Source organism: Mus caroli, chromosome 13 (genome assembly GCF_900094665.2).
Source record: "Mus caroli chromosome 13, CAROLI_EIJ_v1.1, whole genome shotgun sequence".
NCBI lineage: Eukaryota > Metazoa > Chordata > Mammalia > Rodentia > Muridae > Mus > Mus caroli.
The window spans coordinates 62,612,489-62,627,532 of record NC_034582.1 but is presented as its reverse complement, the minus strand read 5'-3'; the positions used below and the strand labels follow the sequence as shown (position 1 = coordinate 62,627,532).

At 38.9% G+C, this 15,044-nt stretch overlaps 1 protein-coding gene across 2 annotated transcripts in view; it reads left to right on the top strand.

Moving 5' to 3' along the window:
• LOC115029105 (zinc finger protein 728-like) overlaps positions 1 to 15,034 on the top strand; it is a 19,484-nt gene extending 4,450 nt beyond the window's left edge. For both annotated transcript variants that reach the window (XM_029468585.1, XM_029468586.1), the window contains exons 2-4: positions 7,519 to 7,645; positions 8,107 to 8,202; positions 10,184 to 15,034. In XM_029468585.1, coding sequence (XP_029324445.1) covers positions 7,519 to 7,645; positions 8,107 to 8,202; positions 10,184 to 11,832 — 1,872 coding nt within the window. In that variant the 3' untranslated portion in view covers positions 11,833 to 15,034. The remainder of the gene's footprint in view (positions 1 to 7,518; positions 7,646 to 8,106; positions 8,203 to 10,183) is intronic.
• The last annotated feature ends 10 nt before the right edge of the window (positions 15,035 to 15,044 follow it).

Genomic DNA, 15,044 nt, shown 5'->3' with positions numbered 1-15,044 from the left:
TAGACGAGGCTGACCTTGAACTCAGAAATCCACCTGCCTCTGCCTCCCGAGTGCTGGGATTAAAGGCGAGCGCCACCACACCCAGCTCTGGTTCTTCTTCTTCTTCTTCTTCTTCTTCTAAGACAGGGTTTCTCTGTATAGCTCTGGCTATCCTGGAACTCACTTTGTAGACCAGGCTGACCTTGAACTCAGAAATCCGCCTGCCTCTGCCTCCCGAGTGCTGGGATTAAAGGCGTGAGTCACCACTGCCCAGCATATTTTTTCTTTAGAGATGTGAAATTCTTGTTATACAGGTCTTTCACTTGCTTGGTTACAGTTATACCGAGATGTTTTGTATTATTTGTGGATATTATTAAGGTGGTTATTTCCCTGGGAAATAGTCCCAGTTTCCCATTTCTTCCTCATTTTGTATAAAAGACGTCTACTGACTTTTTAATCTGTTTTGAATCTAGTCCGTGTGCTGAAGGTGTTTTTCAGCTGTTGGAGTTCTCTGGTAGAGTTTTTGTGGTCACTTATGTATACTACCATAAAATCGCAAATAGCCATCCTTTGACTTTTTCTTTTCCGAATTATATACCTTTGATCTCCTTTAGTTGTCTTACTGCTCTGGCTAGAACTTCGAATGCTCTATTGAAGAGGTATGGAGGGAGTGGACAGCCCTGTTCCAGATTTTAGTGGGGTTGCTTTAATCTTCTTTCCATTTATATGATGTTGTCTATTGCTTACTGTATATTGCTTTTATTATGTTTACATATGTGCCCTGTATCCCTGATTTCTCCAAGACTTTTAACATGAAGGTGTTTTGGGTTATTTCCAAATATTTTTTCAATCTAAGCAGATTATTATGTCATTTTTAGTTTTCTCAGTTTATTTATATGTTGTGTTAAGTTGATGGGTTTACTTGATCATGATGGGTGCTCTTTTTGATGTGTTCCTGCATTTGGTTTGTGAGTATTTTAGTGAGCACTTTTGCATCAATGTCCATAAGGAGAAGTCACCTGAAATTCTTTCTTTGTAGAGTCTTCCTCTCGTTTGGTATCATGGTGATCACTGCTCGGTTTGCCCAGAGTGACTGCAAGTTGGTAGGGAGCTGGGGTAAGAGCTCCAAGGTTCCTCTTAAAAATCCATATATATCCATCTAACTACAGAATTTATTTATTTAGCTGGAAAACATTTTATTACACTTTCAATCTCCCCATTTGTTTGAATCCATTTAGGTTGTAATTTCTCCCTCATTAATGTTTTTGGTTTTTTTTGGATTTTCAAGACAGGGTTTCTCTATATAGCCCCGCTGTCCTGGAACTCACTTTGTAGACCAGGCTAGCCTCGAACTCAGAAATCCACCTGCCTCTGCCTTCCGAGTGCTGGGATTAAAGGCGTGCACCACCATGCCCGGCTCATTAATGTTTTTTATTTATGTGTAACACATACATAGGATTGAAAAGGAAATCATAAGAAAGCTAAATCTCCGGGACCTGTTGAAGGCAGTCCAGCAGGTGAAGATTACAGCTCTAATTACATGAAACTATGAGAAAGACCACAGAGAAATGATTGGATGATACATTGAAGAAATTTGGGAAAAACAAGAACAAACGTAATTCTAATCCTGTCAACGGCCAATAATTTTAAAAAGAATGAGAAGAAAAATAATTGAAATTAATTCAGAGAAAAAGAATCAAATGATTAACAAACTTACATCAGGTTCATTAAGAAGATAAATAAGTTTGAGGGACACTTGATCCAGCTAATCAACAGAAACAGGACCCAAATGATTAGATTCAGAAATGAAATGGCAGATATTACAATAGATACCAAAATATTCAGACTATTATAAGGGAATATTTTGAAAACCTGTCCTGTTTAATTGGAAAATCTAAGACACATCACTCAAATCTCCTTCTTGTAGACAACATAAAGTTGGATTCGTTTTTTGATCCATTATCCAGGTCTGTGTCTTTTGAATGGAGGACTGTGCACATCACTTGTTCTGGTATGTGAGTGTTCACTGTCAGTATATTCCTCATTTTCAGAGCTGTTTGTGTCCTCAATGGCCCTTTGTGGTTCTGTCATTTTTGGCTTCCGATTCCTTTCCACGGTGTCTTGGCTATGCTCATCTCTCTCTTCAGCCTACAAGAGTTTATTTGTGTATTTTTTTATGTTTGGGTTGTAAAATATGATTTTTTAAAAAAATACTCTTTACTTTGTGGTTGGCTTTTGCATATCTTTCAACTACTGCAGATAGTAGTGCAGTGTGCAGTATCTTAAGTTGGATGTCATTGTCTTTTAGGAGTTGGAATGATTACTCCAGGCTCTTCTGGCTTTCAAAGTTCCATCCATGAATTGGCTGCTCTCCTAATAAGTATATTCTTTCCCTTGCACATTTCATATGCCACATTTAATTTTCCAATCTTGTCCAATTGGTGCTATGTGTGATTTTTATATGCTTATGGGTGCCCCTGTCCGTAGTTTAGGGAAGCTTTATTTTATGTTCTTTTTGAAGATGATATTTATGGCATTGCCTGGGCATTTTTCTCCCTCATGTATGCCTGTAATTTGAAGGTTTGGTCTTTTCGCAGTGCCTATCATTTCTTGTATGTTTCCTTCCCACAGATGTATTTTCTTCACTTACTTTGTAGACTTACCTTGTTTTATCTATATCATCTGGTTTAATCATAAGTCCTTAGGTGCTACCTTCAGATTTCTTCTAGTGTAAGTTTTGTTATTTTCAGTTTCTTTCTAGATTACTGGGATGCATTTTTGGATCATTGCTGCTACACTCCTGTTCAGTGTTTCTCTTTATTGAATTCCAGATTCAAGCCCTGGATTGTGTTGTCATTTCCAACATCCTGACATTTCTGGTTTCTTGAGCATCACAGAAGCATGTATTATCCTTATCATAATCGACTTTAATGGCACTAAGATGTTTCTTCATGCCTTTTTGAAATGTTTGTAGTCTTTGATGAAGGTTATGAGTATACTTCTAAAGTCTGTATCTTAGTGCTCATCTAAGCAATGTGTAATGGCAAATATTTCTATCATGCAGGGTATTCAGGAGAAATGCCAGCATGATCTTTTATATTGTCTAGTTTTTCTATGAGAATCAGTCATGAGATTTTTAGGAAATAATGCAGGCATGTCCTGGCAGTCATCCCTTCTGCATCAAAAGTAAATGTTGTTTTATTAGGTTTGTGTGTCTGAATTCATAATGGCTTCTCTTATTCTTTTCAGTTATAAAATAGCTCTATATTCTTTTAACACAAACACATTGTTTTTCTCTATATTCCCCTTTTCTGTGATTTTGAGGTCATCATAATGTGGTTTGATATGAACTTCTTTCATTTGAATGAACTTTAATTAAATCATAAAAGTAAAGTAATCAGGGTCTTGTGGTACACATGTTTAATTTTGGATACTATTCAATGGCGTTTAAGGATGCAGTATGGGGTCATTTTTGACCTTATGGATGATGTTCAATTTGTGAGCACAGTCCAAAGAGAAGAAAGACAAGAAAAAGGCTGGGAACAACAGATGGACTGTTGATGAGTACACACAAAGAGGGGCACCAGCTCACCTGGAAGTATGAGATGGGGGTTGTGTGAAGAGAGAAACCTGACTTGGACCTTTTAGAGCAACAGGTGAGGGGCTTGGGAATGAGGAAGTTGATGCAGCTCTAGGAGCCCCCTGCAGGTCTGCAGTCTCTCCTTCCTGGTGATGTCTGCTTAGGCAGGAAAGATTATCTTGAGAGACAGGAGGTTCCCAAAAACATCCCTCCCTGGGATATAGCAGACAAGGTTAAGGAGGTCAGCTATATTCATATAGGAATCCTGTTTTTACAAGTAAGACTCTTATCAGATGGGACAAGACATCATTATTTCAAGCATAACAACATAAGTGTGACATATTGTGCTACTAAGCTTCTTGTGCACTAAAACTAACTTTTTATCAGAAACATTTCTGGGTGAGATCACTAGAACTACTCACTCTGCTTGGTGGTAAAGTTAGACTGTTCTAAGATCACGGGTGACTTTACCAACTTATCTGCTCTTTCAAGAAACAAATGTCTGAAGAGTTAAACTGTCTACTTTGGAAAACAGTTTGATTAAGGAGAGTCTTCAGGAGATAAAGGTGAACTTTGTGCCTCATTCCCCAGCCCTAATGTGTTCCTTTAAATGGTTGCAGCCTTCTTCCCCCACTGTTTTTAGACTCCTGTCTCTTCTGTCTTTTGGATCTTTATACTACCTCAGATATCTAACAAAGTCAGTAAGCTGTTTAATCTAAAGGATTGTAAATTAAGTGAGAGATGCAATTTTCATCCTATTGTTCAGTAATCTCAGGAAGAGGAAACCTGGAGGAATATTGATCAGTGGATATTCTTCTTAATTTAGGTAGGATGAAGGAATGCTAAGGTCCTGATGCTTTCCTGAATACAAGGGATTTAAGATCTCAAATGGCAAAGTGTGGAATGGATGGACCAGGGATGGGAACTAAGGAAAAAGGCTTAAAGAAGACAAAAGCAATAGCTGGGAACAGGATATCTTGTATAAGCTGTTGACACAAAGGCAAGCAAGTTTATTTAAAAGCACAGCATGCAATATTGTATTGGTAGATGAAAATTGGCCTAGTTCACCAGAGGCCTAAATCATACAATGTGGGCAACGAGAGCACTGGATACCTCAGAAACAGCAGCCTTAGGCAGATATCCCCAGTTGCAAGAGAAGTGTGGGATCCCCTTTAACTGCATCAATGACTCCTTCATGGCACTGTATCCTCTGTCAGATTTCTGGAGAAGTCCACTGCTGGATGAGGAGAGCGCACTAAAGTTCCCATTGTCCTTTCATGGGGCCTCTGAAAGTGTTGATTTGGTATAAGTTGCCACAGTGGCTGAACTACTAAATTTGCTTTTTTTTTTTTTAATTTTTATTAGATATTTTCTTTATTTACTTTCTGTAAGGAGCCGCCCTCATATTGGCCATTACAAGATGGCGCTGATGGCACTGGCACCTGTGTAAACAAACCATCTGCACATGCGCTGGGGTAGTTTCCCACCCCATGTGCTCTGCCTTTCCCGTGACGACAACTCCGGCCGATGGGCTGCAGCCAATCAGGGAGCGACACGTCCGAGGCGGAGGACAGTCCTCCATAAAAGGGACGGGTTTTCGCCATTCAGGGGATCTCTCTCTCTATCTCTCTCTCTCTGGCGCTCTCTTCTCCACTGGCTCCTGAAGGGGTAAGCAATAAAGCTTGTGCCGCAGAAGATTCCGGTTGCCCTGAGTGTGTTCTTACCAGGGGGACACAAAAGCTCGCAATAACTTTCAAATATTATCCACTTTCCTCATTTCCCCTATCCCAGCCTCCCTCCCCCTGCTCACTAACTCACCCACTAGTGCTTCCCTGTCCTGGCATTTCCCTACACTGGGGCATCGATCCATCACAGAACCTAGCACCTCTCCTCTCACTGATGTCCCACAAGGCCATCCTTTGCTACATATGTGGCTAGAGCCCTGAGTCCCTCCATGTGTACTCTGGTTGGTGGTTTAGTCCCTGGGAGCTCTGGGGGTACTGGTTGGTTCATATTGTTGTTCCTCCTATTGGGATGCAAACCCTTTCAGCTCCTTGGGTCCTATCTTTAACTCCTCCATCGGGGACCCTCTGCTCAGTTCAATGGATGGTTGTGAGCATCCACTTCTGTGTTTGTCAGGAGTGCTTGCTGACAGGAGCCTGATACAGCTTTCTTCTGAGTGGCTCTGCTAGTGCCTGATAAATTTTCTAATTATAGTGTTGTTAATATAATTTGATTCCATTTGTCTACAAAATAATTTATTGTTCTACCCATTGGCTGCTCAAACTCTGGACCCATAGTACAGTATGATTTGCATCTCTCTGCACATGCTCAAGAATCCAGCCCTTCGCAAGTACATCGTACAATATATGTGGATCTTCATTGTAATTGACATTTGTGATTGTGCATATTTGGGTTGAGAACTTTCACAATTGCCATGGCTCTCTACCATGATGAATATACATAACGTGTGCTGTATTACAATACAATGATAGGACACTAAAGCTCCATTTTTTTCCCAAGATTTAATTATATCTTTATTTTTTTATTGTGCTAGCATAAGTATTGTGCACTTGAAATTATCTACAGTTATGTAAGTATAGGAAATGTTAATTTTGGAAATACTCTGTAAGATGCCAGCCTGGAGAGCATTTTCCTAGTGACTGATGTAGCATGATACATACTGATATGCAAGGTGGAACTCTGAGCTGCTAGCCCTGGATTCTATAAAGAAGCAGGCTGAGCAAGCCATTTATAGGAAGCCTATGAGATGAACCCCTCCATTATCTCTAAATCATTTCCTGCCTCCAGGTCCCTGTCCTGCTTAATTCCCTGTCCTGATCTCCTTCAACAATGAATTGTGCTGTGCTGTGCTGTGCTGTGCTGTGCTATGCTGTGCTCTGGAAGTGTAAGCCTAATAAACCCTCTCGTCGACAATCTGATTTTTGTTCATGGAGTTTCATGGCAGGAATAGAAGCTCTACCAAAGGCATTTATGCATTGGTATTTTCTTACCTTTCATGTCTAAGAGATTACCTGATCCTCTTTACCTGGAGTTATAGACAGTTGGGAGCAGCCATGTGGCATCTAGGAATCAAACCCCATGTCCTTTGTAAGAATAGCCAGTGCTCTTGACTACTGGGCCATCGGTCTCACCCCAACACACTGGTTTTAGTTTCCCTTGTCCTCCATTTTATGGTTCTTACATGCATTACACCATAGGAGTTTTAGGGATCTTCTGTGATCCACTTCCCTTAGAGATGCGCCTTGTGTTGCAAACATAACCATATCAAGAGTATTTTCCTATTCTTCCTTACCTATATCAGAACTGCTTCAGCTGTCCTCTCACTTAGGCTCACCTTTTGATTTATATGCATAAGCACATGATGCCTCTTTGTATTTGTTATTATTAATGGTTAGAATTAGCATCATGTGTAAGTTCATTGGGGTTATATCTATCCCATATAGTTTCCAAATGAATGGGGCATTATTACTCTTAATCTATTTTTTCTAAAGCTAGACTGGCTCCCTAAATTCTTGATGTTTGAGTCTTTCCCAAATTATCTCTGTTCCATCAGTATGTATGAGATGGGTTTGGGGGCATTTCCCTTGGGCATTGCTGCTGATCTATTATGACTATTGGAGACCTGTCCTCACATCTTTCCTTCCCTTCCTAGTTCCTTTCTCCTTGTGTGGATCTTACTTGCAACCCCCAGTCCATTCATCGAACCCTGCTTACCTCTATCCTCCCCCATCATTGTCTGCTGCTAGTTTTATTTCACCAATATTTTAAACTGGGGAGCCAGTTTTATACCAAAATTGCTGGTGAAGTCATGGGAATTGACTTGTCTTGGGGCAGCCAGACATTGGGTACAGAATTTAGCATTTAATTACATGGCAGGACCATACCAACCCCAAACAATAATGTCTGATATTTACTCTTTCTACATTTTTTTTCAGGATATGCTGTCATTCTGGGATGTGGCTATGTATTTCTCTGCAGAGGAGTGGGAATACCTGGGTCCTGCTCAGTGGAAAATGTACAGGGATGTGATTTTGGAGAATTACAGCAACCTTGTGTTCCTGGGTGAGGATCACTTCCATGATGAATTTTTATTTAATTGTAAGCATGAAACTTGCTCCCTTTCTACAGTATCTCATGCAAGCTTCTATGTCAATCAGTGACATAGGGCTACTTTTAAGGAAATTTTAAATTATTCATATAGCTTTGAACTACTTCTCCTTGTGTTCATACCACCCTGCTAAATATATCGTTTGTCTTAGAATATAAGTGGTACACATTAGAGAGAACGTCACACACTTCTATTGTAAAAATTCTCCTTGTAACTGAGGGGTTTGAAGCATAGAACCCACAAATCCCAAGTTCCTCCTCAGCATTCTGACATGCCCATCAGAAAACACATAAGAACTAGCCTTCTGTATTCTGTTACAGTATCTTCTCATTCCTTATACACACAGCCCTGGAGGGACATTTTCTTTCCCACCTGACCACAATAACAATGTTGCTCCATTTTTTTCCACAAATAGGTCTTGCTTCCACTAAGCCATATCTGGTCACATTTCTGGAGCAAAGACAAGAGCTTTCAGATGTGAAGAGACCAGCGGCCACCACTAAGTACTCAGGTATGCGAGAAGGAGGGTGTCAGAGAACAGAGTGGGAAACTCTAAGAGCTAACATAAATCCACTGAAACACCATGTTCTGGTATAAATCATCTACTTTTAAAATTTAATATATATATATATATATATATGTATATATACATATATATATTTTTAAATTTAATATATATGTATTTATACATATATATTTTTTAACTGGTTCACTTTACATCCTGCTCATTGTCCCCCTTGTGGTTACCCCCTCCAACAATCCTTCCCCCATCTACCATCCCAGTTTCTTCTGAGCAGGTGCACACTGCCTGTGTATTCCCCCATCCTGCTACTTCAAGACTCTTCAAGGCTAGGCTCTTCCTCTCCCACTAAGGCCAGACAAGGCAGCCCAGCTTGCATTATATATCCCACATACGGGCAACAACTTTTGGGATATCCAACTTTCAAGTTGTTCAGGACCCACATGAAGATCACACTGCACTTTGGGTACATATGAGCAGGGAGGCCTTCGTCCAGCCCATGTATGTGCTTGGTTTGTTGGTTCACACTCAGAGCTCCAAGGATCTACAGTAGTTGGCTTCATTGGTCTTCCTGTGGAGTTTCTATCCCATATGGGTCCTGCAATCTTTCCTCCTCTTCTTCCGCAGGGATCCTGAACCTCCATCCACTGTTTGGCTCCGGGTGTCTATATCTGTTAGCGGCTAGGTGGGGCCTATTGGAAGACTATATGCTCATTTGCTTTTCAAAATCTAATTTTCTGTCTTTTTTTCTCAAAGGGAGACATATTCTAACATTTAGAATACTTTGATTCTCATTATATTTGTTTTCCTCTCCTATGGGATTAACCTGTGTTTCCCATGACAGCCAAAGCTCTGCCATTGCTATGTAATCTTTAACTTGGGTGTTTTTTTTTTTTTAAATAAAATATATGTACAGTTGTTTTAAAAGTGATGAGTTTTCTCTATCTTGGCTAACTCGGAAATTAATGAAACAGAGGCTATAAGATTTATTTGATATGCTTTACAATATAATTACTGGGACATTAATTATTGAGTCTAATTCTCTAAGGTAATCTGGTTAGATCCCAGGCAAAGTCCCCATGATACTTGCATTTTACCATGGGCCTGGCTTTCTGAGCTTCAGGGGACTTTCCATGATATCTGTTTGGACTCCTTCCTTATAGTGAACCCCCCTCTCTGTTCTTCCCTGGGATAGCAGAAGTCCAGCATATTCTCTCTTCAGCACAGCCATTGGCTGATCAGCTTTTATTAACAAGTTAGAGCATAAATGGGGAACAATGTCTACACAAACCTAAGATGGGAGATTTTAAGAAGGAGCACTACAATGCTATGTCTGGATGGCACAAACATATGGGGACAGAGAAATCAAGCATTTGAATAAAACATGGATAATCTTTACCAAATGCACAAAACCATTATGCCTAAAGATGTGCATAAAACTTTTTTGAATCTTTATTTAATGTGATTAAGGCAAGTCTTCTTCAGTCACCTTTCAAAACAGCCAAAACAAAACTCTATACTTAGACTATAGTTACAATATTATACACATATAATATATAATATATAAATATTTATTCAGGTGTTTTCCAAATTAGACTAATTTATACTTTATTTTAACTAGCCATGAAATTTCTGTATTTGTTTAAGGGGCTGACTTCCATTTCCCTATTCAAATTATGGGTTTTCTTAGTGAATATTATGCTTTTGTATATGTTTGCTTTTGTTTTCTATTCTATTCCTTCCCTCTTCTATGTTGTCATAGTCTTCTTACTTCAAGGAAGGCTATATAGTTTTTACTTATTCTGTGTTTTAAATTATGTTTCACAGAATACAGGTACAGAAAATTGGATGTAGCTTATGATTTGTACAAATAAATGCAAATGAGTAAATGTTGGTTTTTAAAAAACAATTTGTATAGATATACAGATTTTTTTGCTCTTTTTTCATTAATTTCTCAATTCTTACTCACCAGGGGGGAAAAGCTATACATGCAAAGAATGTGACAAAGTCTTTGAGGCGAAAAAAGGATTTCAAAATCATCAGATAATTCATTTAGGAGTGAAGTCCTGCAAGTGTGAAGAGTGTGGCAAGTCCTTCCATTTTTCATCACTACTTTCTGAACACAAAAGGATTCATACAGGAGAAAAACCCTACAAGTGTGAAATACATAGCAAGGCCTTCCATGTTCCATCAAAACTTTTTCAACACAATATAATTCACACAGGAGAAAAACCCTACAACTGTGAAGTATGTGGCAAGGCCTTCTGCACGTCATTATTCCTTTCTAAACACAAGATAATTCATATGGGAAAGAATCCTTGCAAGTGTGAAGTATGTGGCAAGGCCTTCGAATATCCATCAAGGCTTTCAAAACATAAGAAAATTCATACAGGAGAGAAACCATACAAGTGTAAAGTATGTGGAAAGGCCTACCGCTCTCCATCATCACTTTGTGAACACAAGAGAACTCATACAGGAGGGAAACCCTACAACTGTGAAGTATGTGGCAAGGCCTTCCATTATCCGTCGTTACTTTCAAAACACAAGATAATTCATACAGAAGAAAAACCCTACAAGTGTAAAGTATGTGGTAAGGCCTTCCATTATCTGTCAAGACTTTCCAACCATAAGACAATTCATACAGGAGAGAAACCGTACAAGTGTGAAGTGTGTGGGAAGGCCTTTCATGTTCCATCATCACTTTCTGAACACAAGAGAACTCACACAGGAAAGAAACCTTACAAATGTGAAGAATGTGGCAAGAAGTTTCGTTGTCCATCATTATTTTCTAACCACAAGAGAATACATACAGGTGAAAAACCCTATAGTTGTGAAGTATGTGGCAAGGCCTTCCATACTACAACTTTATGTTCTATACACAAGAGAATTCACACAGGAGAGAAACCTTACAAGTGTGAAGTATGTGGCAAGGCCTTCCATTATTCATCAAGACTTTCCAACCATAAGAAAATTCATGCCGGAGAGAAACCATACAAATGTGAAGTATGCGGCAAGGCCTTCCATTATCCATCCATACTTTCTAAACACAAGACAATCCATACAGAAGACAATCCCTACAAGTGTGAAGTATGTGGCAAAGCATTTGATTATCCATCAAGACTTTCCAACCATAAGAAAGTTCATACAAAAGAGAAACCATACCAGTGTGACATATGTGGCAAGGCCTTCCATTATGCATCATTACTTTCTAAACACAAGATGATTCATATTGGAGAAAAGCCCTATAAGTGTGAAGTGTGTGACAAGGCCTTTCATTACCCATCAAGACTTTCCAACCATAAGAAAATTCATACAGGAGAGAAACCATACAAGTGTGAAATATGTGGAAATGTCTTCCGTTTTCCATCATCCCTTTCTGAACATAAGATAATTCACACTGGAGACAAACCTTACAAGTGCCAAGTATGTGGCAAGGCCTTCCATTATCCATCATTACTTTCTAAACACAAGATCATTCATACAGGAGAGAATCCCTACAAGTGTGAAGTATGTGGCAAGTTCTTTAATTATCCATCAAGACTTTACAAACATAAGAAAATTCATACACGAGAGAAGTCCTACAAATATAAAGAATGTGGCCTAGCTTTCTATTGTCCATAAGTACTTTCTGAAAAGAAGACAATCCATACAGGTGAAAAACCCTGAACTTGGGATGTATCAGTCAAGTCCTTTAGAACTTTCCAGATTCTTTCTCCTCATTTGATAACTCATTCTGGAGAGAAACTATAGAAAAGTGAGGAATGTGGAAAAGGCTCCTTTATAAAGTCATACCTATATCTAGACAAATTACCTCATAATTTAGGGAATATTTACAAATGAAAAGAATATGTCAAGATGCTCCACAAATTTAAGGATCATCAAAGAATTCATTCTGGAAAGAAACCATACAAATGTAAAAAAAAAAAATGTGGCAAATACTTTTGAAATCCATTGCATGGTTTGAACACAGGATAACTCCTATTGGAGATAAACCCTATGCATGTGAAGAATGAGACAAACACTATTTTTACCAGTCTTCTATCTCTTAAGCCACATCAAAGAATTCATCTATGAGAGAAACCACACAAGTGTGAAGAATGTACTAAGGTCTTTGTCCTTACTAAAAACTTGGGGAAACCCTCTTAATTAATACTAGAGTGAAATGTCACAAATGTGGAAAATATTGCACATCCTTTAATAAGCTTTCTTATATTTCTTAATAGTAGGTAATTCAAACTGGAGTGAAATAGTACAAATGTTAAAATGTTCATATACTTTTAATACTTCTTCAACCCCAAAAAGTTATCAAAAGCTTCATGATGAATAGAAGCCCTAGTAAGTTTGAGGAATATGGTAAAGGCTTTGCAATCATTCATACAATCATGCCCAAAGTGGAGCTGTCAGGCTGTGTGGTTGTCCTTCTCGATTTGGGTTTGATCCTTCCTCGCTGTCTTTTTCTTTCTTCTGTTATAGAATTGAAACCCTTGTTCTATACCAGTATGTAGAATAGTAGTCACTAGTTTTTATGTTGTAGCAGCTCACAATTAAGAGATTGCCTTGAGTCTCACATGATACATGGACTGTGTTCTTTCATAGTGTTGTAATTGTTAAATCCTTTTTGGACATTTCAAGTTGGAGCCTATTTTACTTTGGAGGTGGGGGTAAGGTTGGGGAAAGGGAAGGGATGTTATGATTTAAAGCTTTTTGGATAGAGCTACCATGTTGACTTTGGGAACAAACTGAATTGCCAACAAGACCCACACCCATGTTAGTATTCCTAGTACCCTCAAAATAGAATGAGGTAATTATCTCTGAAGTTTGCCCTCTGACCTCTGTATGTAAGCCCACATGCCAACATAAATATGTGTGCCCAGAAAAAAATAAGCCAAAATTACATTTTTGAATTAACTGTGTTTTATATGTACAAAGATCAAGAAGTAATTCTTGTATCTCCGTTGTTAGTACCATCAGTTCTAGAATCATTTGAGTTGCAAGTCTCTTATTGATTTGTAGAATTTATCTTGATTAATTAAATTGATTTCAGGAGGTCTGTTGATTGCAGTTGGAAGCATCTGTTTGACCGAGATGCTGCAGTATCAGAGAATACCCTGAGACCAGCTATTCATCAATCTTCTGCTTCCTGACTGTGGAAGGAACATGACCAGCTGCTTATGTTCCTGTTGTTTTATCTTTCTCACCACGTGCTGTGGTTGGAATAAGAATTGGCCACAGTGCTCATAGGCTTGAATGCTTAGTCCACAGGTATTAGCACTGCTGGAAAAAGATTAAGGAATGCGGCATCATTAGTGTAAGTGTGTAACTGGGGATCATATTTGAGGTTTCAAAGTTTCAGACCCAGTATCTCCCTCTTTTAAAAACATTGGTCAATACGTATAATTCTCAGCTATTCTTCAAGTACCATGTCTGTCTGCATTCCACCATGCTCCCTAGCTAGTTTCCCACAATAATAACTTACAAGCCTCTGAAACTGTAAAGAAGCTCCAATTAAATGCTTTTTAAAATAGGGATTGCTGTAGTTTGACGTCTCTTCATAGCAACCGAACACTGAGTAAGTCTCCATGGTAGACAATGGAATTGAACTATGATCCAAATTAAACCCTTCTACTTGTGCTTGCGTGCATATTTTATTACTGCCATGAGAATACTTACTAAATCTTCATGCCAAATGCAAGTTTCAATGTGATGTTTAATACATATGAATCATGTGTGTTTTCCCTTTCCCCATTATCGCCCTCCCTTTTGCTCCCTTCTCTGAAAAGTGTTTCCACTCCTCTTTATTTACATACCTACACCCATCTCTACATTAACAAACACAGATGTAGAGCAAGCAGTGTCTAGAACTAGAGAAATGTTAGTGACTGTTGGCTGCCTGACTGTCACACATGTGCCCCTGCAACACTGGAGCATTTATCTCTTCAACCTATTGGCCCAGAACATCTGACAGATTTTTCTCTGCAGCAGCAAATATGAAGGAGTTATCTCCCTTGTCCTGGCAGAGTTTGGCTGTTGACTTTCTATGTTTTCTACTTGTCCACAACTTGCAGGTCAGCATTTGAGGTAAGGGCAGTTTCCTGTCTAGTAGCAGCTTGTCACATTTTTAGCAAACTTCATAAGGAAGTTCTTCAATGCTCATTCATCATCATCTTTGAAGGACTTGCAGATTCTGCCAAGACCTGGCATTTCTCATTGTCAAACATTAATAAAATATCTTTCAATGCCATATTCTATAGATTTCTGATGTTTCTGAAGACCATCTAACATTCTCAGGATATTTGAATAGGAATATGTTGTTTGTCTCTAGCTATTTACTATCTCATTAACTTAGAAAACGTCTGTGATATAACTAAACAAGAATGTGTTGAGATTTTGTCTTTTACTGTCTATTCTAGTCCTAAGTGCAGGACTCCCAAGATCTGGAGTCTGCACTTAGTCCCTTGGACCCTGCTTCGTGTTATTTTTGACTGGTAAATAAAGATGCCAACAACTAAGAGTTGGGTAGAAGATACATAAGTGCCGATTAGGTTTCCTGGGCTTGGGGTCAGAGGAGAACCAGGAGAAGAAGAACACACAGGAAGGAGAAGGAAAGGCTGCTGTGGGTTAGGTGTACCATAAAAAATATGGCCCTGTGAGCTGGCTAATTGGAATTAAGAGTAGCCCAGATGACAAATATTAAATATGAAATAATAATTTGAGGTAAATATATCAATAGGGATGTAGATTCTGATAGCATGAATGCTTGGTATCTACCTGTGGCCTCCCTTCCCCCAGCCTGGAACCTGCTTGCTCAAGGGTGGAGCTTCCTGCTCATTCGT